Raw genomic sequence first — 27745 nt, forward strand, 5'->3', positions numbered from 1 at the left:
GAGTAAGTGTCAGGTGGATTACCTGGTAACAGGTGCTGGGATCCATTGGGCGACCATTAGGCTCAAATTTGACGTTTATGTGTCTCCAATGCGAACCTGATTCACAAACAACTGGAAAAGATGACTGCTCGTAGATATCCTTGCATCAGAGTGCTACTCTTGATTTACAATGTATGTAACATATGGGAAAGATGCTCCGCGGCAATCGTGGCTGCGGCGATCGATCGTGCAGTACCGCAGGTACGGGCGATACGTTCGCTCCGAGTGGCGGCTGCACAAAACTGCCCGGAGCATGTGCTTGCTCCAGTGCCCAACCTGGTGCTTTATTTGCGACCCTTTGGGCGCATTTTTAATGTACGCCAGATGCCAGCTACGCAGGATGGACGCGACGCCGTCCATTCTTCGACTTCGGACTCGTACCAGTGCACGCTCTCTACCATGACGTTTGTGTCGTGGCAACGCTGGATGCGCTGCGCAATCGCCATAGCGAGCTGCTCTTCGGAAGCCGACCAGCGTGCATCGTCCATGAGCTCGGGTACGGTTTCATCGATCCATTCAGACGTAACCTCTTCGAACACGTAAACGGAACGCATAGGGTATCGTGTGTCGGTTGCACTGTTCGAGTCCTCCAGGCGAAACGCTGTATACTGCATGATCTCGTGGTGTCTGTAGAGACGCTTCGTGCTGCGAACAACACCAACGCCTTATGGAGTGAGTCAGTACCCGTTGAGCAGCAACGCAAACCAGTCGAGCGATCATCTCGAAGAAAGCGTCAGTCAAACGTTCTGAACACACACTGACGACTCGTGTCAAAGACACTGCACTTTAGGAATCAGGCACGACCCGCGTGCCCTGTCAATCCAACAGTGCGCCGTTGATTCGGATGACTAGTCCAGCGGGTCAAGGGCGCTGCGATCGGAATCAACGCTTGACCGACAGTCGCTGCACGATGTAGTGCTTTTGCAGTTTCGCTCTATGAGTGACACAGGTGCGCTATGCAGTCCAGCGTCTTGAGTGCTTTCTGGAAATAGCGTGATACGGTTCAAGGAGCGAACAGACACGCTTGCGGCTAAGCTTGATCGTTCATGGCGGAAGAGCCGGCGACTCCAGCAGACACCGAGCTGCGGGACTCGCAAGGCGCTGACACTAGCCGGGAAGGGTCCTGGAGCCCCCACGAGTACCTCATTGAGCAGCCGCTGCACGTAAAGCAGCACCAAGGCGACGAGGCATCAGTTGCGGCCGACAGCGCACTGCCAACTGCCGAGACGGCTATGTGCACTGCACCAGCGCTGATGGAATACGAGGGTGATCGTCAGAGCAAAAGGGCTCGCGCCTCGGAGCTGGACTGGTCACCAGCGCTACCTCAAGGCAAAGATGAAGCATCAGCAACTGCTCACAAGACAAATAGTGAACATCTCGGGTCAGAGAGCCCCGACGATGTTGAGAAATCGAGTACGCCAGGTCATACGGACACAGAACTGGACAGGAATAGCACGTTAGTGTCGAACGCGGATCACGCACGAGAACCCCTGGAGCGACGCCCTGGTGGTGACTATGACGAGCGCGACGCTTGTGCGACTACAGCTATGACAACGGGCGCTGCACCCCAAGACCCCGGGGACGAATGCAACGGCGACAGCGACGCTGCATCCACTGTCGACACAGAGCTCCTATTCGAGACACCGCTCGCCATCCTGAAAAAGTTCCTGGATGGCCACTGGGTAGATGCCGGTCGCGGTCCAGTGCGCATTCTACGCCTACGCAGGTGCAGCGAGTCATCGGGCAACACAGAGACGTTTCTGCGCATGGACAGCGGCCTGCGCCCAGTGCTTTACCTCAGACTGGAGCACGAAACGGCACGTACTGCGCGATGGGAAAAAGTTCGCGAACGAAGTATCCGGTTTCTGTGTCCAGTCAGCGGGCAGGGCCCAGTGATGTGTGTGTTGCAGTTGCGCAATGCAGCGACTGCAGACAAGCTGCTGGCCCTGATCGAGCAGGTGGCGTTTGCTGCGGCCAACAAGGCGCCAGTGGCATCGTATACTGAGCGTTCAACTGGCGTTCAGTACTCGAGTAGCTTTACTGAGCTGTGGACTAGATTCCAGGCAGACACAGTACCTGTTTTGGAGCAGCATCGAGAAAAAGCGCTCGACGATGACGAGACGGCTACTGCTCCTCGGGTTGTGCGCTTGGAGCAGCTCATCGATGCCTCACGCAAGACGCTCGAGCTGCAGGACGCAGCGCAAGAGCGTCTCCTTCAGCTCCTAGAGGAAGCACGCGAGACTTGCACCCGGACAGAGCGCGAGCTCCAGACTGTGCACCAGCGTCTGTGCCGGCGCATCGCAGCCGTGGAGCCGCAGCTCTCCAAGCTGAGGTCTAGTCTGGGACCCGTCGACTCGCCCGCACCGCTGACATCGGATCCTGCGAAAGCGCTTTCCAACAATGACCTGATGATCACGTCGGTAGAGAGGCGTGCAGTGGAGGCATCCGCGTATGCAGATCCTGCCGACTTTCTTGGTTTCTGCGCGCGCTTATGCTCGTTTCGACCAAGCTGCTTCAAGCAGATGCGCTTAGAAGAGAAAGGGGCACAGGGCACGGGATATCCGCTTGTTATTGAGCTCGCACTTGGCGGATGGACGTATCTCTTGTCTGGGGCGTTGCACTGTGGGCGCTGCGGGGCCACATCAGCTGTCAGTGAACTCGTGAACGAGTCGGAATCCAGTGCACAGGGATGCAGACACCAGCCTGGGTGTCGCTGGCTCAGCGAGCGCTCTCCGACGACTTTTGCGTCGTTTCGTGCGGACTCGTCCACAAGTCGGACGGAAGCATGCTGGGCACTGCACCTCGCTGACGCAGTCCGCTACTTGCGCGACGCACTGGAACGCTCCGCGTCTCCAAATGCCTCTGTTACTGAGCGTGTTGCATTTCGCAAGCTAGCCAGTCATGGTTGGGTATGCCAAACGCGGCAGGAGCGACTGCTTTTTTCCTGTATGTTCTGCGGGACACCGCGTTTCATGGCTCAGAGCGAGATCGAGCGTAGCCTCGACTCGACCGCAGCCGCAGGTCACCATCGCAGGTACTGTGCGTTCGCGGATACCACTGTTGCTGTCGATATCGAGCAGCAGCTACGAAATGGAACATCTGCAGCCTGACGCGTATCGTATGGATTGCGTAGAGCTCATTCGAACATGCATGGATACTTCGCAGGCAGTGCTCAGTGCTCTCTTGGATGGAGAGCAGGTCCCAAACGAGCGCACGTACCTGCCAGCGACGTCTAGACTGGAGCACCCGACAAGCAGCCGCACCAGATCACTTTTTGACATCAAGGCAGCTGGCTGCGTACCATTCGCTGGCCTGTAAACAAGCATGGATGTAGCGTTGCAGAAACATCGACGATACGCAGCACCTCTCTGAAGTTTTATGGATACCGACGCAAGCTGCTTCCTGGCGATGGCGAATGCAGGTGCCTCATGGACAAGCGTTTGATGCAGCGACAGACGCCACGGCAAGCGCGTCTACGCGGTATGCTAGGCCTCTGCTTGCATCGTTGAATGCGGGGAATGACGCTGAAACTGCGAGAGACTGGCACTTTCCATGGCCCAGTGTTCGCCTGTCGAGCGCGTGTCTTACAAGGCCCGGAGCAACCCCAGTTGAATTCGTGAGCAGAGTCAGTGCGGGGCAAGACTAGTAGACTCGATCGAGTGGGTACGTGACGGGAAGCTGGACGGCATATTGCGCAGGTGCGATAGCGTAGAAGTGGAGTCACACCATGGTGGTGCTCTGATAACCTGGTGTACCAAGATGGACAAGGGCACTGGGTTTGCGCTCTGGCTGAACAGTTGCACCTGATGTCGACACTGCGTTATGGGTACGCTGCAGTCGACTCTGGATTCAATACGTTATTCACCAAGTTTCGTTAACATGTTGACCAGAGGAAGCAACATAGCGTCGCCTATCCGGATCAATCGACGATTGGTACCTCATTGCGCTTCAAGCGGCATACAAGCACGCAGGCGCTTTCTTAAACGTCGCCGCCGTCACCAGCGCAACCTGTTCCACGTCACGATACTTTGACAGACTCTGAGCACCCTTCCAGTCCAAGCGCTTCCCCGTAGACAGTGTAGTAGCAGTAGCGGCACTGGTATCGTCGCTGCCTGTCCTAAGCACTGGATACCGCTGCTCCTGCTTCTAGAATACCCAGGCAATGCTGCCTTCGCCGCTGACAACCCTCACCAATCGATAAGCAACTCGACGCAGCGGGCGCCTTGCAAGCCGTTCTGCGTACGGCTCCCGTCAAGGTTCCGTAGACGTTCGTGATAGGAGCTACAACGCTGACGTTACTTGTCTGCTGCACCAATGCCTGTCTGACGGTTACCAATGTTCATAACAGCACACTGTTTTCGTCATTGTATACAGGGCGTCGGCTCAACGAGCTGGCACACCAGGGACTGCCCTCGGGGACGATCGAAAAGGTGCCGCCCGGTGTGCGCTTCCCGAGCACTCCCAGCGCTACGTGCCACGCAGGATCGTACAGAGACTGCTGCGAAACTGACAGTGGCGAGTAATGGTGATGCTCCAGTTTACTGCTACATCACCAGCTCACCGTTCAAGAACGATTACCTGGAGCGCGTCCTTAACGCCCGCGTTTACGAAGCGGCCGTTGAGACACCGCTTGACAACGCTCCGCTGCTGTCGCGTCGCCTTGGTCGACGAGTCCTGCTCAAACGCGAGGATCTCCAGCCAGTTTTCAGTTTCAAGATCCGTGGCGCCTACAATATGATCGCACTCACAGACATGAGCCAGTACGAAGGCGGAGTCGTTGCAGCCTCCGCTGGTAACCACGCGCAGGGCGTTGCACTGAGTGCGCAGCTGCTCGGGTTGCGTGCCACCATCGTGATGCCTTGCACCACACCGTCGATCAAAGTGAATGCGGTTCATCAACGAGGCGCTGAAGCCGTGCTCCACGGCGACACGTTCGATGACGCACAGGCACATGCACTGGCGCTGGCAGCGGAGCGTGGGGCGCTTTTCGTGCCCCCGTTCGACCATCCCGATATCATTGCGGGTCAGGGAACGATCGCTCTGGAGATACTTCGCAAGCATCCTGGACCCATTGAGGCAATTTTTGTGCCAGTTGGTGGGGGCGGTCTCATCGCTGGCATTGCTGTGGTTGTGAAGCGCCTTCGTCCCGAGATACGGATTATCGGTGTCGAGCCGTTCGATGCCGATGCCATGTACCAGAGCCTGCAGGCTAGTCAACGGGTCCGTTTGGCGCAGGTCGGGGTATTCGCTGATGGGGTTGCAGTGAAAGAGGTCGGCACCGAGACGTTTCGCCTGTGTCGAGACCTCGTCGATGAGGTCATCCGCGTCGAGAACGACGAAATCTGCGCAGCCATTAAGGACATGTTCGAGGACACACGCTCGATCCTGGAGCCGGCTGGGGCACTCGCTATTGCCGGCTTGAAGCGCTACGCGCAGCGGAACATGGACACTAGCACTAGCACTAGTAGTAGCAGTAGCAGCAATAGCAATAGCAGTAGCAGTGGTACCCTCATTGCCATTGCGAGCGGTGCGAACACCAACTTCGATCGACTTCGACACGTCAGTGAGCGAGCAGAGATCGGCGAGCACCGTGAGGCGGTACTAGCGGTTCGTATCCCGGAACGGCCGGGTGCCTTTCGGGCGATGATGAACGCACTCGGGCCGGGTGCCAATATCACCGAGTTCAACTACCGCTACGCATCACCGGAAGTTGCGCATGTGTTTGTGGGACTCTCGGTCTCGGATCGACGCGGTGCTGCAGCAGCAATATCAAAGCTTGCCGCCCAAGGTTTTGCGGCTACAGATCTCACCGACAATGAGATGGCGAAGTTGCACTTGCGCCACTGCGTTGGGGGCATGGGTGGACCACATTTCGCCCCAGCGCACGAGATTGTCTACCGCTTTGAGTTCCCGGAGCGCCCAGGGGCGCTAGCACGATTCCTGAATGGTCTTCGTGGCTGGAATATTACCCTGTTTCATTATCGGAATCACGGTAGCGATGTTGGTCGGGTGCTTGTCGGCTTGCAGGTGCCGCCATTGGAGCGTTCCACCTTCTTAGAGTTTGTGGAGCGCCTTGGCTACGCGTACGTGGACGAGACCCAGAATATCGCCTACCGGATGTTTCTGCGTCCGTTACCGAAGAACGAATCTTGAGGAGCACACGAACAATTGTTTGTCCCGAAGCAGACACATCAGAATCTCTGTTAGTGCACATGTCTCGACACGATGAGAATCCGCCGATACCGTGGAGTCCTCTGATCCGAATATGATGCACGAGACGTCGGGCCTTGTTTTCGCACGATCCGATCGAAGAAGGCAGTTGGGCTCCACTGCTTGCGCACCTGGTGCCGGCGACCAGGGAATGAACTTCAGTGCCGCCCCAGCGACGCTTCTGGGTTCCACGGGATCCAGATGAGGCTCGCTATTCGGCGCAGAGGCCCAATGGAGACCGCAATTCCTTGGGGTAGAGAGCCTCAAGCCAGCGCTTGCTCCCGCGCCCAAATACGCCGCCATGGTCGCTATCTGGACGCAGCACTGCTTCGCCAGTTTCTCGCTGGCGTTTGCTCTAGGTTCGCTGTACTCCTCGCCTGTCATGAGAATGGAAGCGCTTTTTAAACCACTTTTGTGGAAGCATTGCCACTGCAAAAAAGACGCGACTTTGTTCACGTTGGACGACGGGCAACGCTCCAGAATTTGCCGAAGACGCATCCATATCGTATCGCTGACGCGAGCTAGATCAGCGGATCCACCAGCAAGTCGCTTTTGCGAGAAACGCATCCACATGACCCAGCTAATGATCCAGATGCAACGCTGTCCCGTGGATGCTCAACATCGCGTTCGTGGTAGACTTTTCCACGCGTGCACGCGAGACGCGAGCGATAAAGTACCTCATAGAACCAGAGTCAGGTAAACGCAGTCCACAGTCGGTGACAGAATTCGTATCGTCCCGATTCTTTGTTTTAGAGATTGCTACCATAGACCGGAGATGTCTGATTGTGCGCTTGCCATCGGCGATCGGGAAGGCTTCCATCGTTCCAGCCACCTGCTGGCTCCGCTATCCACTATGATCTTCAGAGAGACGGATCATTTTCCACGTTCCTTCGCGCGTCGAGTCTCTGAGAAGCGTCCACCATCGTGCCTGTTGCGTCAGTCCGGGATGCAGCACGCATGCAGAGCGGCCTTGCTATACCACGGAAGCCGTCAGCTCGGAATTCCCGCTGATGTCGATGCATACCATAAACAGACGGAGGATGCGTTGTGCACCTCCAGAAACAGAGGCAACACGCTTTGCGTCCATACTCGAGTTTACTGCCAAGGTGCGCACTGATTCGCATCCATCCTAGTCTGAAACACTCTATCTCGGCCTGAAATCCGCGATACTCTCACAGTAAAAGTCTGGGATGACCTCATCCTGGCTGAAGAGACGTTCCTTCGTGGTGACACCACTCAAACACAGAACTGCTCTGGTACCGTTGCGCTTCCCGAACAGCACATCCGTATCAAGGCGATCGCCAACAACGCAAATCTCACTTTTTGGAATGTGGAATTTGTTTGCCAGATAGTCAATCATAAGTGGGCTCGGTTTGCCGACGACGGTCGGCTCCACCTGCGTGCAGCCACGGATAGCGCCAACCATGGTGCCGTTTCCTGCCCACTCCTGTGCATCTGTGAGATGCGTCACAGCGTCCGTGTTCGTCGCTATAAATTCAGCTTTGAGCTCTCGAATGCATACATTGGCGTACTGCGCTTTGTAATAGTTAAAGTAGCGATCGAACCCGACCACGACGGCGCCGACCATGGGGTCAACCTCGAGTTTATCGCCGGGGCCCATACGCGGCTGCTTGTCCTTGTCGGCAGGACCTCCGATATGTGGAATCCCCAGTAAATCAAGTTCCTCCTCAATCCCGACTTCGCCGATGATATACACCTTCTTGCCGGTGGCCTTGAAGTTTTTCGATTCCAAGTATGCCGCTGCAGCAAAGGATGACGAGAAAATCTCTTCGGGACTAATTTTAAGCCCCAAGGAGGTAAACTTCTTCACATAGCCTGCCCGGGATTTGGTGGAGTTGTTCGTTACGAAGAAGCAGCGCTTGCCAATGCTGCGCAAGTAGTCGAGGGTTTCCGGCACTCCTGCGATCAGCTTATCGCCAAGCCAAATAACACCATCACAGTCAAAGAGAAATACTGAGGTCGAGTTCAGGAGCTCCTGCTCCGGATCCTGGAGCTTTCGAAAAACCGCTGTGCCGTTTTCTGCGACTGTCGTTGGTTGTGCGCTGCCTGTCGTTGTGCTCATGGTCAGCTGCGCGTTGACGTACGCGATAGATAGCGGACGGCGCCGCGCTTTCAGGGCAAAAGACTTGTTTTGACTAGTTCGGCACGAATTTGCGTCACTGAGGTGCCTAGGATAGGCGCTATGTGTCGCAGAAGTGTGCAACACCGTGAATTTACTGCGGAGTGCGCACTGCACACTCTGGACGAAAGCGCTTCCTTGTGACATAACAGAACCGTTGAAATGCGAGACAGGCGGCTGAACTGTGCAAGCACGTGGCAGCGACCAAAGTCCTTTCGTATGAGAAGGCCAATTACTTGCCGCGATGTGGCAGACGACGACCTCAACGACAACGCTCTGGTGCCACAATGACGGAAGAGAAGCGCATCATGCGCATCGAAGGCTGCTCTGCGGTCTATGCGGCAGCGCTGTTGTGGTCGCCACGCATTCTCGCGCGCTCCGAGACTATGAATCGAACCCGAGTTTCATGGCGGTGCGCAGCTGCAAACGTAACCTCTACATACAGGTATTCTCGTGCAGCTGGTCCAAGAGCGGCATATCCAAAAGTAATAGTGGTTAGATGTGGTAGTTTTGGCGGCTGTTGTTGAAGCATTTCATGAAGAGACGGAAAAAGCGTTCGACGCTTCGCTTCCCGTTTTCATCTGCTTCGTGGACTGCTTCGAGGCGCTCTTGGACGCAGTAACACTAGTGTTTCTTTGGGTGTTGCCATATGTGCACGTCACATACCTCGCTCGATCATTGTCCTGTGCCGCTTGAACGCTTGATTCACCGCTCGGTAAGGGCACTTGACAGGCACAGCGAGCGCTCCTCGATACCGTCCCGCGTTTATGCACACCGGGGCTGTATCGTACGATTACGGGCTTCTTCCGGGAGATCCCGTCGGCAAACACGCTGTCCGCTGCACACAGGAGCGGACGCTCTTCCATTCGATAAAGTACTTGTGTAACATGATGTTGTCCATGATGAAGGAAGCGCGGGAAATAGAACCACGCATCAAGAGCAAGTCGAGAAATTTCGATTTTTCTTTCGCTTTCTTCGGGGGAAACGGTGACTCAGTCTGCACTGGGAGCGACTGCTGTGATGACCCACAACCGAGCCCAATACACTTTTCTATGCAAACGGAAGAGACAGGAGCACCCAAAGAGCATGACGTGTGAGAGATATGATGCTGCTGTGGAGTACTGTTTCGTCGACGACCAGACAGATATGTTGCTTTGCCTCTCGGCCTGAATTGTTTTATCGGTGGGAGAAATTCAATGAACTTTAGGAATGAGCTTGTGAGGAAATCCTTCAAGCACGAGCTCTATTCTTCGTCGTCGTCAGTCCAGCGGAGCGACTTGCTGCACCCCCAACTTGCCCGGTAACCGAAAGAACGAAAACTTGATGAGTTTGCGTGATTCGAGCAATGCTTCACCTAAGGAAACGAAACGAATGGATGCTTATACCTATGATTTAGATAATGATATCGGTTATTCATAAAACCCTATTTCGAGTGTATTGCGATTTAGCTTGATTCTAGTTCTGGTATACATGCCAGCGGCAAAGCGCCAAATGAGCCCTTCCAAAAATGCGACGAAACACATCAAAATACATATGACTCGGCAATGCCTTATCGCTGCACATGTATTGTCGAGGCTGTCACTGTAAGAGAAAGCCCCTAACAATCGACACACAGGAACAGAGCGACCAGTTCAGTGTTCCACGGGAACCAGACGCTAGTGTAGCCGCGTGGCCCCTGTTAGCGTCCACGCGCCTGCAGAGCGCCATGCGCGATGCCACGTTCCCAGTCGGTGCACGATCCAGGACGGCCTCCTGTTTGTCCTGGTATCCTGCGAGACCTTGTAGCAGCTGCAAGGCTGTGCTTTCAGCTCAGGACAAGGCACGTGAGCTTCGAAATCCCCTTGAGGTGTGTGTGCTGCGTTTACTTGGTGAAGCTTCTGTTTCTCCAGAAGCATATTGAACGGGTAACTGGTGCAAAGCGGCGCCTTCATCTGAGCTCGCACTGGAGCGCAGGCTTCGACAGTCTTTTCTCGAAGCACCATACACAACTGAAATGCACTGCGCTCATGAAGCCAATAGATGCGCACACCAAATCTCCGAGGGCGCTCACAGACGATGCCACCGAAACAGCAGTGTCACAGAGCCTTCAGGCGAAGCGACCAAGAAGCTCTGGGCAAACGCTTGCACTGCACTGTACCACGCCGCCAGTGTCGAGTGCAAACGCTCTGAGCGGTGCTGACTTTGGCTTCCCATATCCGCAGCCATACGGGACTCAGCTTGAGCTCATGCGAGCGGTATATGAGACCATCGACCGTGGTGGAATCGGCGTGTTCGAGTCGCCAACAGGCACAGGCAAAACGCTCTCCCTTCTATGTGCAGCGCTTACCTGGATACGACAAGACAGGCATCGAATGGACCGTACCAACGACGTGCACGAGGAACCTAGTTCCCAAAGTGAACCAGACTGGTTACGGGACTACGAGATCGCCAGCAGCTCAGGTTCAAACTCGCCGATGAAGTACAATTCTTTCGTGAACAGCGGAACGCGAAGCGAGCCTACGCGCGTGATGCAGTTCAGCATAGGGCGTTATTCGCAGGGAACGCGAACCGAAGACCCCGTAATTTATTCACCAGTGCACTCACTCGATACGAACACCAGTGGATCGCTAGGACGAGCCAGTGCTGCCTCGTCTGGTTTGGTGCTTTTCGGAGATGACGACAGTGCGTTTGCCCCCGACATGCCGCGTCAAGGAATGCACCCCGGCCGGATGCCGCCGCCGTACCGTATCCTTTACGCTTCACGTACGCACTCGCAACTTTCGCAGTTTATCAGTGAAGTTCGACGGACCGAGTATGCGAAGCAGGATCCGACATTGACGACAACCGTACTCGCATCCCGAAAAATGATGTGCATCCATCCGAAGGTGCGGATGCTGCGCTCAGCAGCAGCCGTGAATGAACGCTGTCACGAGCTGAGGAACAACCAAGTCAAGACGGCAGCCGCTGAGCAGCAATCACAATGCCCGTTTTATCAGAAGGAGCGTATTCGCAATCTCGCGAATGTCATGCACCAGCAGGTTTGCGACCTCGAAGATCTGCTGGCGCTAGGGCAGCAACACCAGGCATGCCCGTACTATGCAGCACGAGCGTCGCTTGCGTGTGCGGAGCTCATCGTCATGCCGTATCAGACGCTGCTGCACGAGACAACGCGCCAGTCGGCGAATGTGCCCGTAGACCAGCGCACGATTGTGATTTTAGATGAGGCGCATAACTTGGTGGATGCACTGAATGAAATGCATACAACGAAGCTTTCCATAGCTGAAGTTACCGCAATGGAAGCCACCGTGAGTGAGTTTATCGAAAAGCAGAAGACATGGAAGCCGGACCCGGATCGGAGTTTCCATCTCGAGCAGCTGCGACGGCTGCTTGCGGCGCTGCGGCAGGGCATGCAGCCGGAGGACCTGTCTCGGAGGCCGTCTGACCCGACGCGAACGCGCCCACTGGACAAGGCGAGCGACGAGCACTCACCTGTAGTCCGTAGTGAAATACCAGAGCCTGGAAGAGACCTCCAGGATGACGTCATCTTGTCCGAGTTTTGCCAGACGCCGAGCGATTTTTGCTTTCAAATGAAAATTGAGCAAATGAATTTTTCCCAGTTAATTCGTTATTTATTCAGCACGAAATGCATGCATATGTTACAGAGCCTTCACGAGTCGCGGCGGCGAACGGAGCGCTCGATAGAATCGTCCGCGCACTCAGTGCTGAGCGAGGTGGCGTCGGTTCACTCGAACGAATCTCCGACTTTGTATGGAACGGGCTTTTATGAACTGGCCTCCTTTTTGGCAGCGCTTTGTGAGCCACGCGCTTGTGGCAAGGTCCTAACGGCTCCGAATCGCCACATACGATACGTTCTGCTGGATCCGATACCCTACTTTTCCCCGATCTATCGCACAGCTCGGGCAACGATTCTCGCTGGTGGCACGCTCGAGCCACGCGAAGCGCTTTTGCCAAGACTCTTCGACGAGGAAACCTGCAAGCAAGTATACTTTAGCGCGTTTCAGCATGTTGTACCACAGGAGAATGTGCTCGCCCTGATCCTAGGCAAAGGACCTACCGGACTGCCGCTGGAGTTTTCCTTCTCCCAGCGGCAATGCATGGCGCAGATAGATGAGCTTGGTCATTGTATTGTGAACCTCTGCGCTCTCGTTCCCAAAGGACTCGTAGTTTTCTTTCCGTCCTATGCTCTGGAGCGTCTGGTATGGACGCGCTTCGCTGAAACGAATATAAGCGAGCGGATCGCCCGACGCAAGGAGGTCTTCCGCGAACAACGCGGCTGTGACGTGGACAAGCTCTTCAACGACTATCGTAGCGCAGTTACCGCGCTACCCGCCGCCACTGAGCGAGCGGAACTTGCGTCTCCCCAAGAACGAGACGGCGCCCTGCTCAGTGCAGTCATTGGTGGCAAGTTATCCGAAGGCATCAACTTTGCCGACGATCTCGGGCGTTGCGTGGTAGTCGTCGGCTTGCCGTTCCCAAACGCACGCCAAACCGAGACGCGCCTCGTCCTGCACTTTCTCCAGGAACGCTACCCGAGTTCCGACCTAAGCCGCGAGTACCTCGAAAACGCCTGCATGATCGCCGTCAACCAGTCCGTAGGTCGAGCTATTCGACACGCCCGTGACTATGCTGCTGTTGTCTTCGTTGACCAGCGGTATGCAGCGCAGGAGCGACTGCGGTTCAAGTTACCGCGTTGGTTGCGCGGTCGCGTTCTCGAGCCGCGAACTTTCGGCGACGCAATACAGCAGCTGGCGTCGTTCTTCCGCAACAAGTGCTAGTGCGCTGGTTTGCTCGTTCACTCGCTCACCTCATGTCGGTCGGTCGTAAAGTCTTTCTTTGGTTGAGGAAGTATCTCATGTTCTTTATCGCTGGGTTTGAGGCGGTGAATGTCGCGCTCATGTTGGTAACACCTGCGGGCGGACCAAGTTTTGCGGCAACTGCGGGCTTGTCCACGCTCCACAACCCGTTTCCGTTTCTGCGGAACCTCGTCGCACCTCTCCCGTACATGCGGAAACACTTTTGGCCTTGCTTGGTTGCTTCAGCGAAAACGAGGACTTTCTGGTTCTACTATTTAGAGTACGTGGTATTGTTGTTAGCGTTACCGTACTTTGTGGCGTTCATCTTCAACCTGAATGCACCCGAGTATACCCCGCTCACCGTCTCTCTATCTCGCATTGGGTTGCTTTGGGTATTTGGAGACTTTGACGTTGTAGGGAAGTTTATGACGCACCTCAGTAGAGATATACTTTACCTGAACAGTGCTGTTGTGGTCGTCGTCGAGGTCCTCTACGTCTTGTTCTTCTGCGAGTCGTGCCACCTGCCGATGGCGCCCTGTCGAGCGTCTTCCAAGGCGCGTGCAGGGAGCGGCACGGAATCCCCCAGAGAGCCAGAGACATCGAGTGCGAATGTGTCGCTGGCGGCAGGTCATGCCAAGGCTGCATGAGCAGGCATCTGTGCTCGTGGTGGTACTGCGTACCGCTTGCGTTATGCGAGAAGGAGCGATCAAAACGAACCGCGCGGTGTCGTATCAAGGACCTACTCGCAAGGGCGGTTGCATTCGGGTCGCTTAGAGTCAATGCATCGGGGAAACTGGGCAAGGGTCCAGGGGCAGGGTGCAATGTACTGCTGCTCGGTGGAATCGCGCATGCGTAGCCTACTTTAGAGGTAGTAGTAGTAGTAGTAGCAGCAGCCTTGACGAAGCCCCAACTGACGCTCCAGCATGCAGTGACGTGGATACTGGGCGACGTAACGGAAGGCTTATGCGCATGTGCTGGTGACCGACGAGACGAGGGCAGTCCGGAGGAGTCCAAGGCGTACGCACGCTTACCTGCAACGTGTAACGCGCACGCTACTCGACAGGGATCCACGTGGTGCCGCGTACGCTACCGGAAGCGTTGCGGTGAACATCGACACACCAGCTATCGATTGAGGGCATCGGTGTTTCCCGGTCAGGTTCTCGAGGGTATGTGTGTGATCCTCGTATGTCGCCACAAGTTACATGGCATCGTGGTGGCATTGCGGCACACGATGTCCTTATGCCGTTTGTTTCCTTGCAATGCCATCGTGGAAACACGCATCTTGCTGTGTCTCTGTTCACGACAAGGGAAAGGAGAATAACGCGCATCCTGCACGACTGAGCGTGCCTCTGGTAACATCCGATAGTGGCGAAGCAGGTATGACAAGGATTGGAACCTATCTGCAAACCTGCTGGCAAACATAGCGCGTTGTCAGCCTGGTGTAGCGTCGCTGGTGAAGAGCGTCTGTGCGCTCGCGTCTCGCGATACCGCTGGTACCCGGAATCTGATGGACGTTTCCACATCGACTCTGGACGTGCGCTCTCCCGGACTTTGAAAGTCGCGTTGTATGTCGTGCATTAGCAAGGCATCGGGGTCGTTTCTTGCGCAACCGGATCCGGTGCACTTGTCTCGGTGACAGGCATTTCATGGAGGCTGGCTGAGCACGTCGGAGGCACCACGTCGCTTCCCGCTGAACAAGATTGGTCGGGCGTTTCAGCGTAACTAGGGCGTTTCGTGTCGGTTCGGTTCGTTGACGTGTAGTGTCTGCTCGATGCGCACGTAGCACAGGAGAGGTATCCGGAAGCTAGATGACGAGTGCCGGCCTTGTCCGTGCAACCGGCTGCCGTGCCGGGCCACAGATATTGCACGCCGCACATTTCATGGAATGTATCTTCGATCGTTTGGGTCATGCTGGAAGCGATCACAGATGCAGATGAATCAGGTAGCCACGTCGAAGAAATAGCTCTTGAAATGTAAAGGCATTGTCTGGGCAGAAGAGTGCCGAATCACGGAACTAGTGATGCTCTATCGCATCCGAACAATTCAGTTCATCCACCCTGCTTCCGTTGCTTCGTTCGGCAGCTACGCGGTGCTGATCCTGCTGAACCCGATATCGGAGACGATGCGCTCTAACGACCTGCATCGCGGTTACCGGCGAGGTTGCAGTCAAGGGCGTCTTCGTGGCGCATGTGCCGGGCGACATTGTCGTCATGGTCGACGTCGTCCCAAGGTTCACGGACGACCAGAGCATCCTCATGGGCTCTACAAAATCCAGCAGGGCTTCGGAAGAAGCTGCTCAGCTCCATGTGCCATTCACTGGGGCCTGACAGTCGCTCGTGGCGACTCAACAGCGCATCGGTTCACTGTGGCGGGGCCACCGTCGCTTCGCAGCGCGACCTGCACTTGCCGGTAGGCTTCCCAGAGGGCAATGGCGGCGCTGGTCGATAGATTGTACGATCTGATACCGGCATCACCGGGACACACCATTGGAATCGCAATCGTCCGCTCCCGAGGAATATCCTCGGGCGGAATGCGTTCGAAACCATCTAGCTCGTTCCCAAATATTAGCGTGATCTTCGTTGCAAGAACCTCACTTCCTTTCTTTGATGAGACAAGGTCCGCGTCCAGCAACGAGCTCTGTGCGAACTTGGTGAAGTAAAAAACGTTACCCAACTGGGGCAAACCCTCGTCGCGAAAGGCCTGCCAACTCGACCATACACGCAGATCAACGAAAGGCCAATAGTCAAGGCCAGCCCGTTTCAGGTGGCGATCACTCAGAGAAAAACCCAGCGGTTCAATGATATGAAGCCGTGCTTGAAAACCTACTGTAGTTCTGGCGGTATTCCCGGTATTCCAGTGAATAGAGGGTGCGTAGAAAACAACGTTCAGTAGGGGCTCGCCTGTGCCCGTGTGACGCAGTGGCGCGCTCACAACGCCTGGGCCATAGCTCGCGCGTACGCACTTGCTTCTCGAGATGCACTGTCGAGATGCTCTACTGACGCCTGCGAAACAGGGCAGTTCTGGTGACCACTCGGTAACAAAAACGAACTCGAGTGCGCGCATAAGCGCCTGGCGTCGGTACCAGGTTCCTGTGTCCATACAGAGCGCGCAATATGAGGAATACTGGGGTGTTCGCCCTGCGGCGAGTGCATTTCTTTGTGGTTCTTTGAGAGCACGTTTCCTCGAACAGGGAATCGTCATCATTGCTGACTTGATACCAGCAATGGGAGAGCGTGCATGTATCCACGCCTTTCCTCCAACTTCTGAGACCCATATTCCCCGTCGCAGGTAGTGGTCATTTCGTGCGTTCCGCAGTGCGCCGAGTCTGCCATGAGCGTCCACAATCGTGCCTATAGCTTCGATACGAGCGCAACAACGAGAAAAAGGCTATTCCCTACCACTGGCGGTGTTTGCGCTGCTGCCCACGCATCGTTTGCGTGACGGCAACTTACACACTAGCCTTCCGTACCGCCATGCTTGTCTTGTGCATGCGTCCTGCTTGCTCGACTATCGTCCGAGTCTTATATGCGGAAGCAAAGGCATGCGGTGCTGCGGACATAAGCGATATGGCGCAGTCGAGGTAGCTGAGCGTTGCTCGTCTGCTGGACTGCCTCCAGAGACTTGGACTTATGCCGCAATCTGGTGTACCTGCAGCTCGTCAACGGCTGCAGCGAAGTTTGCTCGTTTTCGGATCCGAAACGGATCCCATGCTGGTCACGATGCCACCTGAGCACACTGCGACGTTCCGGACGCAATGTCTAGAATCCAGCACTCGCTCTGTTGTCGACCGAGACGCCAGGAGCCAAACTCGTGCTAGGGTGAGTCCACACAGGACGCCTGTGAGGCCGCTCCACTTGACTCGGCGGTGAGTGTAGAGGTTCGTATGCGGAGCGCATGTCGAGCGCCACTCGGAAGGTTTGCGAAGGTTTGGTTTGCATTGGTGACCAGCAAAGCCTCTGAAGCCTTTATGGGCGATTGCCTATCGATTCGTTGCCACCGCATTGGGCACCGACGCGCTGGCGAGTGCTCCTCGTCGACATTGATGCCTGCTGCATGTGCTGCCACCACCCGGGCAGTGCTGGTTGTCGTCGCTGCTTCTTTACCAAGTACAAAATGATCGAGGATTTTATGCAAAGCTCCGAATACGCTCTGAGAGATGCCGATGTTGATGATCACCGATTTGATTTCCGATTACACCTACGTGAAGGTCAGTGGTGGTCAGCACCCGCGCTGCTGCCAAGGTGTATTCGGTGCTCGCACACAAGCGCATGCAAGTATCATGCACACCCAGTACCGCCGATACCTGCATGTACCCGCTTCGCGGTTTGTCTTTCGCCGGAGTCGCTCGTCATGAAACGTGGCTTGTCTCAAGCGTGCGCTTTACAAAACGATGATCCCGAAATCGTTATATCCATATGCTGTGAACCGAAACGACCATGGAAACAGCGACGGCTCATCCCGGTCACACCAGCACACTGGGAGACGCTCGACATGCTGAGCACCGCCGGCTGCGATGCCTCTGGAGCGCAACCACCCGCACGTTCGCCTCATCGCGTTTTTCTGCGCCATATAAAGTCTATGCATTGACCCAGAATTACCCGAGCGCACACCATATCTTTCAGCGGCAAAAGAAGCGACCACTACTCCTCTTCAATGAATTTTGTTAGCATACGAGCCTCAGGCGATTTTCCTGGTACACAACCCGCTCGCAGGCAACAGAGCGAGCCGTTCTCTAGTCAAGGACTGGCGGCACGAACATGCCCGCGCTCAAGCAGCCGTCCCCGATGTGCCAGCTGTTCGCGCGAACGTGCGAGCATGCCATGGACAAGGCGGTTTTTAGCGCTGCCGCTGCCGCTGCTGCTACCGGGGCTGTGCTCTAAGGACAGCTGGTTTCGATAGTCGCCGTGGGAGAGATTCGGTTCACTGGCGCCCTGTTGCGGGAGCGCGTCTGCACAGTGTTGTTTCGCTGAGCGCCTTGGTGACGAAAAACGCAGGTGTCGCTCACTGGCGTCAACCGGTGCCCGTACTCGCTGTAGTGCCCCGTGTACCGCCAACGGAGACTTGCTGAGGCCTTTGGGTGAAACCCGTACGTGATCTCGCTTCGATTTACGGTGCAGGTATTCGTTTGTGCAGGAGGACGGGGAACGCATCGGGATCGAGGAACCTCTTTCTCATTGGACTGCAGCCAAGCAGTCTGGAAGAGGTTCACCTTCTCGTCTTCCCCCATGGCTACGGAGCAGGATGTTGGTGCTGAATTGCTTGCGTCGTGCAGAGAAAACTGTCGTGCGCTGAAGATTGCTCTTTTACAAACTCTGGCGTCACGAGAGCGCGGAACGCATAGCAAGAGTGCTGATCCCAAAACTGAGCTTGTTCAGGAGACGCTACGAAGCATCTTCGATATCTATCGACACAATACCAGTGCCGAAGCATCCTCGAACAGTACGCGGAATGCATGGGATGCATCTCCTGTTGACGACTCGCTTGTCTGCATCCTGTTCATAGCAGTGGGGCTCCTGGTTCGAACCGAGGGTCTGATGCTTGACCAGCCATTCCATGCGATGTTCAGGTCCGTGACGCGAAAGATTCATAGCTTATGGTTTCAGGAGATCGGCAGTGCCGGGGATTCTGGTGTGGATATTGAAGCACGAAGTCTTCCCGACACCAGTTGTTTAGTCTACGGCAGTGCACGTGTGGGGAGTCCGGTGTCAAGTAAGCCTTGTGAGGATCATCATGTGGTCGAGCGTCGCCCCCTTGCGGACAAGCAAACCCGTGCAACGTATGGCCGAGAGACACTGCTGGCAGCGCGCATCAGCAGTCTTGACTCAGCAGATGAGCCTCAACATGATCCTCGGTTTAGGAGACTGGACCTTGGCACCGCGAGGGATCACGGGGAGTCGAGCTTGCGACGCCGCGGGCGAACTGGAGCGCTGCTCGCGAGGCTGGGACACCATGGCGAGACGAGTATGCCCCAGTTTCTGACCAGGAAGCTTGTAGCAGATAGAGATGTACTTACCGGCAGCATAGTCGACGCGGAACGCGCGGATGCGGCGGTAACTGGAGCACACGCGACATGCACGCCTTTGGAGAAGCGCGTGTCCGAGCCGCATGAACAGGATATACCAGAAGCGCCCGAGTCCGCAACGCTCCCTCGACAAGCACCAGCCAAACTGGACGGCTTGTTGCAGCCTTGCGATGCGGCATGCGATGAACCGCGCTTCCTGCCAATGAGGAGCAGCGCTCCACTCGTGGATGCTTGTTCTAATGATGCGTTCAGTTCAGCGCGTCCTCAGCGACTGGCATTCGCTAATCTGTTCCGTGAGGCAGTCGAGCTCCTCGCTGTCATGTACAAGCAACTCGTGCGCGACATGTATCCGATTTTAGCGACTGCGATGCTCGAGCGCCTGACGCGAAGCCTTCCGTTCGACCACCCCAAGTGTCGATGCATGCTGCTTCGACTCTTACTCCTGCACGTTGACTTGAATCTCACGGACGACAACCACGACGACAACGGGTTCGCTCTATCCGAGCTCGTCAGCGGAGCACGCCCATGCCCGCAAGCGAATGCCCGCATCACAGAAGCAGGGGCACCAACGACACCGCCGGGAGCGCAGCTCTTATCTCCGGAGTATGACACATGCATCAGCAAACAGATGATGCACCACAGCCACTTCCTGAGCGAGCTGTGGTACTCCTTGGAAAAACATCGCACACGCCTATTGAAAAGCGGTCCACGGATCTCCCGGAGCGCCCAGCGAATCGCCGCGAATGCACTCGCCACCCAGTCCGCCGTCTTGTTTGGCGTCGCAATGCCACTCGCACATGCCTATATGCACTGGCTCGCCAGGTACCTGGACAAGCACCCGTCAGCGGCATTGAGATCTCGTCAGCGATCACGCATCCTGCGTGCGCTGCTGCCTGCATGCATGCAAGTGACACGTGTCGCCGTGCACTGCATGACCTCCAGTGCAGCGGCTACACGTGTCACTGCAGTTGGCGGGAGATCGCGAACAGCATCGCCCTCGCCGATCGCCGTGGACATGCTTGCGAGCACGCTCCGTATGCTCATCGACTGGAGTCATGCGGAGCCCGGGGCCTCCAGCGATCTGTGTCGCGCTGGCATCTGTGATACGCTGCGCACGCTCTGGGGCCTCGACCTCTGTTCCATGATCAGTAGGGTCGAATCACCGGCTAGCAGTGTGCAGGCGCTGGGCTTGCCCTATGACTTGCGCATTCTATCTCTTGCGCTGTTGGTGAACCTTGTAGAGCAGAGTTCCGAGGCTCGTCATATGCTGTTTGGTCAGTCGCAGTCTAGACCAGGGCTCGAAACGCTCCACGGGGCTCGAGTACCCGTTCTTACGTATCTGTGGCTGCTGGTGGCTGCATCTGGTACCGGGCTGGAGCACGCCGGCGCACCAGCGGAGGCTTCATTGCCTGAGGCGGCAACGTTACCTGAAAGCGCGATAACTGCTGCATACAGTGCGCTCGCAGTGGCCTGCGCCGTGGTCCAAGATAGCAACTTGACGGCGTTCGCAAGTCGTGAGATACCTGAGCTCTCTTTACCTGTTTTGACTAATATTCTGGACAAGTTCGTGCAGCTGATGGAAATAGTGGATGCGGCTGCGGGCTCGTCGACGGATCCCGAAGCCGGTCTCCATGAAGCCCTGCTGCGTTTGCTGCAAAGATTGCGTTCGCTGGAGACGAGCGCTACCGACGTGGTGTCACCTTAGCGAGACCGGAACGATTGCGTTTGCTCAACACAGACTCGGCATCAGCTCGTTAAAAGTGCGACCATATTCATGTGTGTCACATGTTTCCGAACGACCAGATTTGCGATGCCTAGTCGCCTGCAGGTGTCCCGATGCCCCCAGTGAACGACACACGACTGATACTGAGGCGACAAGAAGCATGTGTTGCTGCGTCTGACATTCGCGTAGCGGTGGCTGCGGCTCAAGGCTTGTCCAGAAAGCGCTCGAGCGTCAAAGCGTCTGCAATTTTGGTGCAGGTTGATCGCGTGTAAACTCTGCACAGGCACGGAGTTGGTCAACGATAACGTGTTTCCGGACACAGTTCTCGGCGCTTTTTCGGTGCACGGTAACGGTGCGTTCTGCTTGTATGCGAGCTGCAACGCCCCGAGAAGCGTAGGGCGTAGCACTCAGTGTTTCTAGGATTGAAAATGGTACGGTTCTGGAAACACGTTGTACCTGCCGGTGGGCTTGTAAACGGAGTGCGATGGCCTGATTGGTAGCCCTGCACCAGAGCATACGCTGTGTGTCGGTTGTTGGCACGGGCCGAAGCCGAACCCAGCACCTGCACTTTTATCGTCGTTACCGTCGCTCATGCATCACTGGAGATCAGATGGCTATGATGCGTGTAAGCACAGCAATGCCGCTTTTCGACAAGTCGTTCTCTGCGCTCACCAGTCCTGGACTGCTGTGTAGCATCTCTGCTCATACGTAGGCTGGAGCGTAAAATCCGCGCGCTAGTCCATAGGCGTGCTCGTGACGGTAGTAACGAAAATGAACCTATGGCATACCAGGTACATAGAAAGAAAAGGCGGGTTTCGGTTCCAAAGCCAAGGAGAAGGCGAAGAATCCCGAAGGCGACGATTAGCAGACGGATCTTCTCGAAAAGAAACCCCCGAGAGGCATGAAGGAAAAACTGTCGGGGCGGATGGATCAGTCTAAGACCGCTGCCATGGCATTCTTCATGGGAACATATCAAAGGATAGACCCTTTTAAAAAGTGAGGCACAGGGCGTTATCACGGATCATGTTGCTCCAAATTTGAACGAGACACGTCTGGCTTTTCTCGCCTTGAAGAACCTCGTTAAACAACTGCCTGTAGGAGTTGCGGACACAGGGTTCCCAGCTGTCGTCATTCATCGGGAAGCCCTGGGTCAAAACTCGATGGGACTAGTGCTTTACAGGACAGGAGCTGCAACACGGCCTGATCGTGGGTCCCAGGTTTTGCACACACGCTTCGCAGCATACCTCGACGCATCGCTATGCCATATCGGTCATCGGGACACCTAGAGCGCATGTGCCAAAGGGCATCGACATAAGCTCCCGGAGCGTATGGGTGTCGATGTCCAGCGTCTCATGAAGCGCACCCTGTGGGCGTCGTCGAAGTCTCTCCCTAATGGACCAGAAAACCGGGACTCAAGGAACCGATTCTACGCTTCGTGGAGTTTACAAGCGTCCAAGTGGCTCATGCGGACGATCTGTGACTAGGCTGCATGAGACTGCACTAGGCCCGCGAACGATTTCATTTACACGAAAGCAATGAGCGTGTACACACCGAGCTATTGAATGAGGTGGCAAATGGAATGACCGCCAAGTCGCCTTATTTTGTGGCCGCCCATCGCGCTCGACGTATGGCAGCGAGCATGGGCTACACGCCCGCTTTTTGGCGATTGCGTACAATGAGTCCAGGAAACGATTCTGCGCGATTTCCGAGGACACCTTCAGGACGGCATAGAGGCATCACGAGCACGGGTGCTTGCTGAAACTGCCAACGGAGAAGCGCGTAGAACAGAGACGGATGCACGGGATAGTGTGCGGTACGCTGAGCGAATGCCAAATGGCGAGGCAACCGGAGATGAGCGGCGTCGCCTGGGTCGGATTCCACCGGTAACCCTGCGGGCAGGCAGTCTCTGCATCGAGACTTGAGCGTCACCGTCAACATTCGACAATGTCTCGCGTATCCGGAGCGTCCAGCGGATTTGTGTAGAGCGACCTTTCAAAGGAGTCGTTTCGTATTCAGCACGGGTATTTCGCTGAACCGCTGAAGACTCTGGATGAAAAAATACATGCAGTCAGGGTAGAACGCGTAGTCCATGCTCGACTGGATCAACGCATTGGTATGGTGTGGTTCAGGGATCGGGCAAGGTCGGAACACCAGACGTGCAATCAACGGAAATGCTTTTCCTGTTCATTGATAAACGATTTCAATGTTGCATTTTCCGATCATATACCGGACACCTGTCAACCGACACCCAGGCTCTGGGATACAGCGATTTCGCCATCGCGACGGGGAAGCGTGCTTCGGCTCGCTTCTCAAGCGCCGTACGCTGGACCCAGACTTGGATTCGAGTCTGAGAATCCGTCCCCGAAGTGAACAAGCGCCCTGGTTCCATTTCAAGCTAGCGTATGGGTAAAAATTCGCGTTTTACATCGATGCGGCCCGTCACACCCATTCACATACGAGTCGGCGTGAACGCGGCGATCCGAGTCAAACGGATGCTTGGTTATCTGTCTCGTCCCAGAGCGGTACACGCAACACCGGCTCTATCAAAACAACCCAGGGCTGTAGCCCCGACTGCTCTTTGATGATATCGCTGGCAGGCCGCTCCGCTCGCAGATCATCACCCCAGGATGCAACCAGCAGCACATCGATCCACACAAAAGGCATGGTGAGCACATATCGAAGCGACTGGGAGAACGCCTCCACTCGCTCTGGTTCAGCCGTTGACCAGCTCATGTTCGTCCCAGTGCAGAGCGTTGTCAGATCCTCGTCAAGTACCCAAGCCGAAATCACCGTCGGCGCAGAAGCGATTATTTTCCGATTTTCGAAACGCAGGTCGTCATTTAGAAACGGCTGATTTTCCACCGCTTCTTTCGATCCACTCGGGCACTGGAATGGCAGATCTGTCAAAAGCAGCTGCAGCATGTGCCGCGAGTCAGCGTCAACGATCCAGTGCACGTCGCAGACGCAGGCGTACACGCGGTAGAGCCGATGCATTGGAGTGTCGGCGCGCGCGCACGCATTACCCGCTGCACGCATCGAGCGCAGTGCACGCATGTCATCCAACATATGCGCAAGCGACTGAGGGCGTAGCGCTTGCCAGGGTATGCTCATCGTTGAACTTGTCTGTAGCAGCGGTGGACCACTACAATGCAGGCAGCTGGGGTGCTGTACAGGACCCCGTTTGACAATTCCTGTCTCTGCGGACTCGATATTAGTCGTTGTATGGGAGGTGGTGGTGTAGGCAACGCGTTCGCGATTCAGTTCGGTGCACGGGGCGCTGAGTATGGGATAGGCAGCAGCGCTCATTTGTTCCGGTGTATTTCGGGTGCCAAGCGCACGCTGGTGAGCAACGGGCGCTGCTTCGTATGCGCTTTGCGAATCGGTCCGACACGTGGGATCAGTCAATGCTGCTCCCAAGTGCTGCATGCGACTTTGCACCTCGGGCATCCATTGCGGGAACTTGTAAATCGATGAACCCTCATTCATGGTCAGGCGCAAAGGCAGACCCGGGCGTCGATCGAGGCGTACATCGCGAAGCCGGAACCAGTTACCGCGAAGGTGCGGCTCCAGTCGATGTGTGAGCCGCGTCCAGCACTCTGCGGCAATGGAGACCGTCACCAAATCGGAGATGCTTCCGTCGGTGACTTTGAGCAGGAATTCGTACGGGGTTTTCTCCAAGTCCCGAATGAGCACCACCAGATCGTATCGTAGCCGTTGCATGGCGCTGCCGTTTGCTGAGTCGACCACAAGCGAACTTTGCAGAATGTCTCGCAGGGTGGCGGAGAACGCCTTCGAGCCGAGAAAGCCGCTTTGCGACAGGAGTGCACGCGCCCAACGTAGCAACTCCATGGCGTAACATTTTTCACTATTGGTGATCACGATCGATTTCGTGTTTGACGGGTAAGCATATATGAGCGGATCGGGTAAATGATTCATTTCTTCGAGATGAGTGGCGGTCGCGGCTCGCAGACCGGACAAGTCTCCGGAAGCGGAAGCCGACGAGCGTCCCAAACCAGCTCCCTCATCATGCTGAGCAAGTGCAGGCCAGAGGCACATAGAAGAGAGCGAATTTGTCTTCAGCTCCAACGTCTCCGTCTTCGAACCACTCGGACTCTGTTGGGGAAACCACCGCAGCTCGGCGCGATGTACCCGGACGACGTCTCCTACCCCGATGTACGGAACGCAATCGCTAAGACGGCTACTGAACGAGGTAAGCATGAATTGGGGAGGTGCGAAGCTCACCAGCCGCCCATCAGAGTCTGTTACGACGATGCTTGGATCGATGATCTGCAGCTCAGTGAGCAGTTCTCCGGTACGTACCAGGCGAGGCGCCCGGACGTCGACGATCACCCCGTAAACGTCATACGTGCGACCGGACATCTGGCCGGGGTGTCGCAACTGCTCAAGCGTTAAGTAGTGATGTTTTGAGTCCAGGGGCACTACAGGCCTCGGAACTGGTTCGCAACTTTCGTGCTGTGCGACGGGGCGTCCACTGGTGTCCGTCCCTGCACCATGCTCTGTGACGACCAGAGTTTGCCCTATAGACTCCGGAGACAGCTTCATGATACGTGCGTTTGCAAGTTGGGATAGATCGTTGCACTTGCCGGCGTCTTTGAATATGGTGAGCGCGGGTTTGCAGGCTGTTGCGTCTGCGGCACCAGCACAGCAGGCCTCTCGCTGGTCAGGACCCAGTACCACCGCGTACTCGTGTAGTTCCAGACACGAGTCCAACAGTCCATGGTCCCTGGCCTCACAAATGTCGCCCAGCGGTACGACCTGTGCGTTCTGAACCTCCACAACGTCCCAGTGTGCTAGGGCGGTGCCCGCGGCCGTCCAGTCGCCGGTGCAAACAAGCACAACCACGGTCTGCTGTGGAGCAGGAACACTCGGCCAGGGCTCAAGTAAAGCAAGGATCGCTCTACCTGAACGATTTTCAACTAATGTTCGAAGGACTCGCCCTCGTAGACGAAATGGATGCTCAGCGTTGCAGGTGTAGGGCTTGAGGCTCCGAAACTGCACGAGACGCAGTTCCATAGATTCCGTCGCACCAACAACGCCGTTCGAAAGTCGAACGACGCCAACGGTGTACAGTAGTGGCGGGAAAACCGTCTTAGAGAAGATGTCTCCAACTGACGTGCAGACACCTCCCCGCCTTTTTGGACCGGCCACCCACTACTGCTTCCAACTTTTTCTCATCTAGTTCGACTTTGATAGGTTGTCCAATAAAGTTCTCTCTTGTCAGCTCTGGAGGTCTCGTCTCCAGGACCGCACATCTCCGTACATTGATAGCGGCATTAAAGTCTCGGTTCACAAACTCCATACGTTTCTTCCCGTTGCGAGTTGTACTCACTATTGCGAGTAGCCCTCGAACTTTCGCCCTCCTTTCCATTTGCTCCTCCGTCAGCGGTCCGTACTTTGCTATTTCCTCAGGGCTCCTCTGGCACTTTTCTATCTCCACGCTCTGAAGTGTACAACCCAGTTCGTGGTATATATACGATGTTCGGAACTCATCTACAGGTATCGTAACAAAACGCCTTGCGCACTGTTTGTGCACCCTCGTCGTTGGAGCTGGAGTAGTGCCTTTCTTGGGCGCCCAGCGCCCTGCCCCATACGCTACTACGAGCCTTTGACTTTCATCCTCCTTCAAGGCGCTCAACTGATTGAAAAAGTTGGCAAACGCCCGCTGCTTCCCACCGTATAGATTCATTCGCAAACGAGCCCACCGGGGCTTCGTATACTCCTCCCACAGCGCATCCCAATGCGCCATGCGAACTTCCATGAATTTCCGAAAAGCTTCAAATTTCGCGCTTCGGCTAGTCACCTTGCTCAAAGCTTCCAGGTGATCCTTCATCCCTGAATTCCAAGTCTCGATTTTCTTCCTTGCATTCATGATTCCCGATTCTCGATAGTATCTCGCTCTCGAGAACGTCAAGAGACGCATGTCTTTCTGACGTAAGTTGCCGTCAGTACAATCTTCCGCCCGCTTCGGTGCTGCGATGGTGATGATATTTGAGTTTCCGGTGTCCGCGCCAACGACAAAGTCGTTATCTTGCACTTTCTGCTTCTCAGAACCGGGCTTCTTGTTTTCTTCATGGTTCGTCGCGTCAACGACAAAGTCGTTATCCTGCACCTCCTGCACCAGAGGATCCGCTTCCTTCCCATCTTCATCCTTCGTCACGTCAACGACAAGGTCGTTATCCTCCACCTCCTGCATCGCAGGTTCTGCCTCCTTCTCATCTTCATCGTTCGTCACGTCAACGACAAAGTCGTTCTCTTGCACCTCCTGTGTCGCAGGATCCGCCTCCTTCTCATATTCATCCTTCGCCACGTCAACGACAAACTCGTTATCCTCCACCTCCTGCATCACAGGATCCTCCTCTTTGTTTTCTCCATCCTTCGCGACGAGCGCAGCCGAGGGCGGAACTGGCCGACCTTCCTTCAACCGCCGATAGTGTACACACAAGGGTACTCCATCGGTTTCGATCAACCCAGTAAATACCTTTTTTTGCTGACTTTTAGACGTTTGAAATCGAAGATACTCTTCCAGTACGTCTCCCGGTGTTCGCCGGAGAACTCCTCCCTGCTAACATCGAACTCCGGACAGATCTCCCTCATGATGCCGTAAAGGACGCCGGAGTCGATAGTTACAAAATGTGACTTGACTTTCCACATTGGAACCACGTTGAAGCGCTTCCCCATTAGGAAATTCTTCCGTCTCTCCCACTGTTCATTTGTCTCTTCACTCAGCTTCACCTCCGCTTTGCGTGCGAGCTCTCGGTCCAAAAACACGAAATAGCGCAGGATGAGGCGGTAGTATC

General features: G+C 55.6%; 8 protein-coding genes across 8 annotated transcripts, besides 5 other annotated features; 5 read left to right on the plus strand and 3 right to left on the minus strand.

Annotated features, from left to right (window-relative positions):
- Positions 1-1085: 1085 nt before the first annotated feature.
- On the plus strand, positions 1086-3149 carry CYME_CMR418C (hypothetical protein; the record flags this gene model as incomplete). Its single annotated transcript, XM_005538580.1, has 1 exon — positions 1086-3149. One exon carries the CDS (start codon positions 1086-1088, stop codon positions 3147-3149), a length of 2064 nt encoding a protein of 687 aa, XP_005538637.1.
- Positions 2110-4218: a sequence feature (possible transcribed region).
- Positions 4219-4374: 156 nt separating this feature from the next.
- Positions 4375-6192, plus strand: CYME_CMR420C (threonine ammonia-lyase; the record flags this gene model as incomplete). The annotated part of the gene is made up of 1 exon (XM_005538581.1): positions 4375-6192. One exon carries the CDS (start codon positions 4375-4377, stop codon positions 6190-6192), a length of 1818 nt encoding a protein of 605 aa, XP_005538638.1.
- Positions 6193-7393: 1201 nt separating this feature from the next.
- CYME_CMR421C (probable 4-nitrophenyl phosphatase) lies at positions 7394-8536 on the minus strand (the record flags this gene model as incomplete). Its single annotated transcript, XM_005538582.1, has 1 exon — positions 7394-8536. One exon carries the CDS (start codon positions 8534-8536, stop codon positions 7394-7396), a length of 1143 nt encoding a protein of 380 aa, XP_005538639.1.
- Positions 8537-8795: 259 nt separating this feature from the next.
- Positions 8796-9764: a sequence feature (possible transcribed region).
- Positions 9765-10101: 337 nt separating this feature from the next.
- On the plus strand, positions 10102-13164 carry CYME_CMR423C (probable DNA helicase required for mitotic chromosome segregation CHL1; the record flags this gene model as incomplete). Its single annotated transcript, XM_005538583.1, has 1 exon — positions 10102-13164. One exon carries the CDS (start codon positions 10102-10104, stop codon positions 13162-13164), a length of 3063 nt encoding a protein of 1020 aa, XP_005538640.1.
- Positions 13165-13196: 32 nt separating this feature from the next.
- CYME_CMR424C (hypothetical protein) lies at positions 13197-13829 on the plus strand (the record flags this gene model as incomplete). The annotated part of the gene is made up of 1 exon (XM_005538584.1): positions 13197-13829. One exon carries the CDS (start codon positions 13197-13199, stop codon positions 13827-13829), a length of 633 nt encoding a protein of 210 aa, XP_005538641.1.
- A 1666-nt stretch (positions 13830-15495) lies between these two features.
- CYME_CMR425C (probable rRNA methyltransferase) lies at positions 15496-16386 on the minus strand (the record flags this gene model as incomplete). The annotated part of the gene is made up of 1 exon (XM_005538585.1): positions 15496-16386. One exon carries the CDS (start codon positions 16384-16386, stop codon positions 15496-15498), a length of 891 nt encoding a protein of 296 aa, XP_005538642.1.
- Positions 16143-17765: a sequence feature (possible transcribed region).
- Positions 17766-18407: 642 nt separating this feature from the next.
- Positions 18408-20909, plus strand: CYME_CMR427C (hypothetical protein; the record flags this gene model as incomplete). The annotated part of the gene is made up of 1 exon (XM_005538586.1): positions 18408-20909. One exon carries the CDS (start codon positions 18408-18410, stop codon positions 20907-20909), a length of 2502 nt encoding a protein of 833 aa, XP_005538643.1.
- A 2502-nt stretch (positions 20910-23411) lies between these two features.
- CYME_CMR428C (similar to telomere-binding protein alpha subunit) lies at positions 23412-25961 on the minus strand (the record flags this gene model as incomplete). Its single annotated transcript, XM_005538587.1, has 1 exon — positions 23412-25961. One exon carries the CDS (start codon positions 25959-25961, stop codon positions 23412-23414), a length of 2550 nt encoding a protein of 849 aa, XP_005538644.1.
- Positions 25343-25951: a sequence feature (possible transcribed region).
- A 184-nt stretch (positions 25962-26145) lies between the features above and the next one.
- Positions 26146-27745: part of a sequence feature (repetitive element) that runs on past the window's edge.

The sequence above is a fragment of the Cyanidioschyzon merolae genome, chromosome 18 (genome assembly GCF_000091205.1).
Source record: "Cyanidioschyzon merolae strain 10D DNA, chromosome 18, complete genome".
Lineage (NCBI taxonomy): Eukaryota > Rhodophyta > Bangiophyceae > Cyanidiales > Cyanidiaceae > Cyanidioschyzon > Cyanidioschyzon merolae.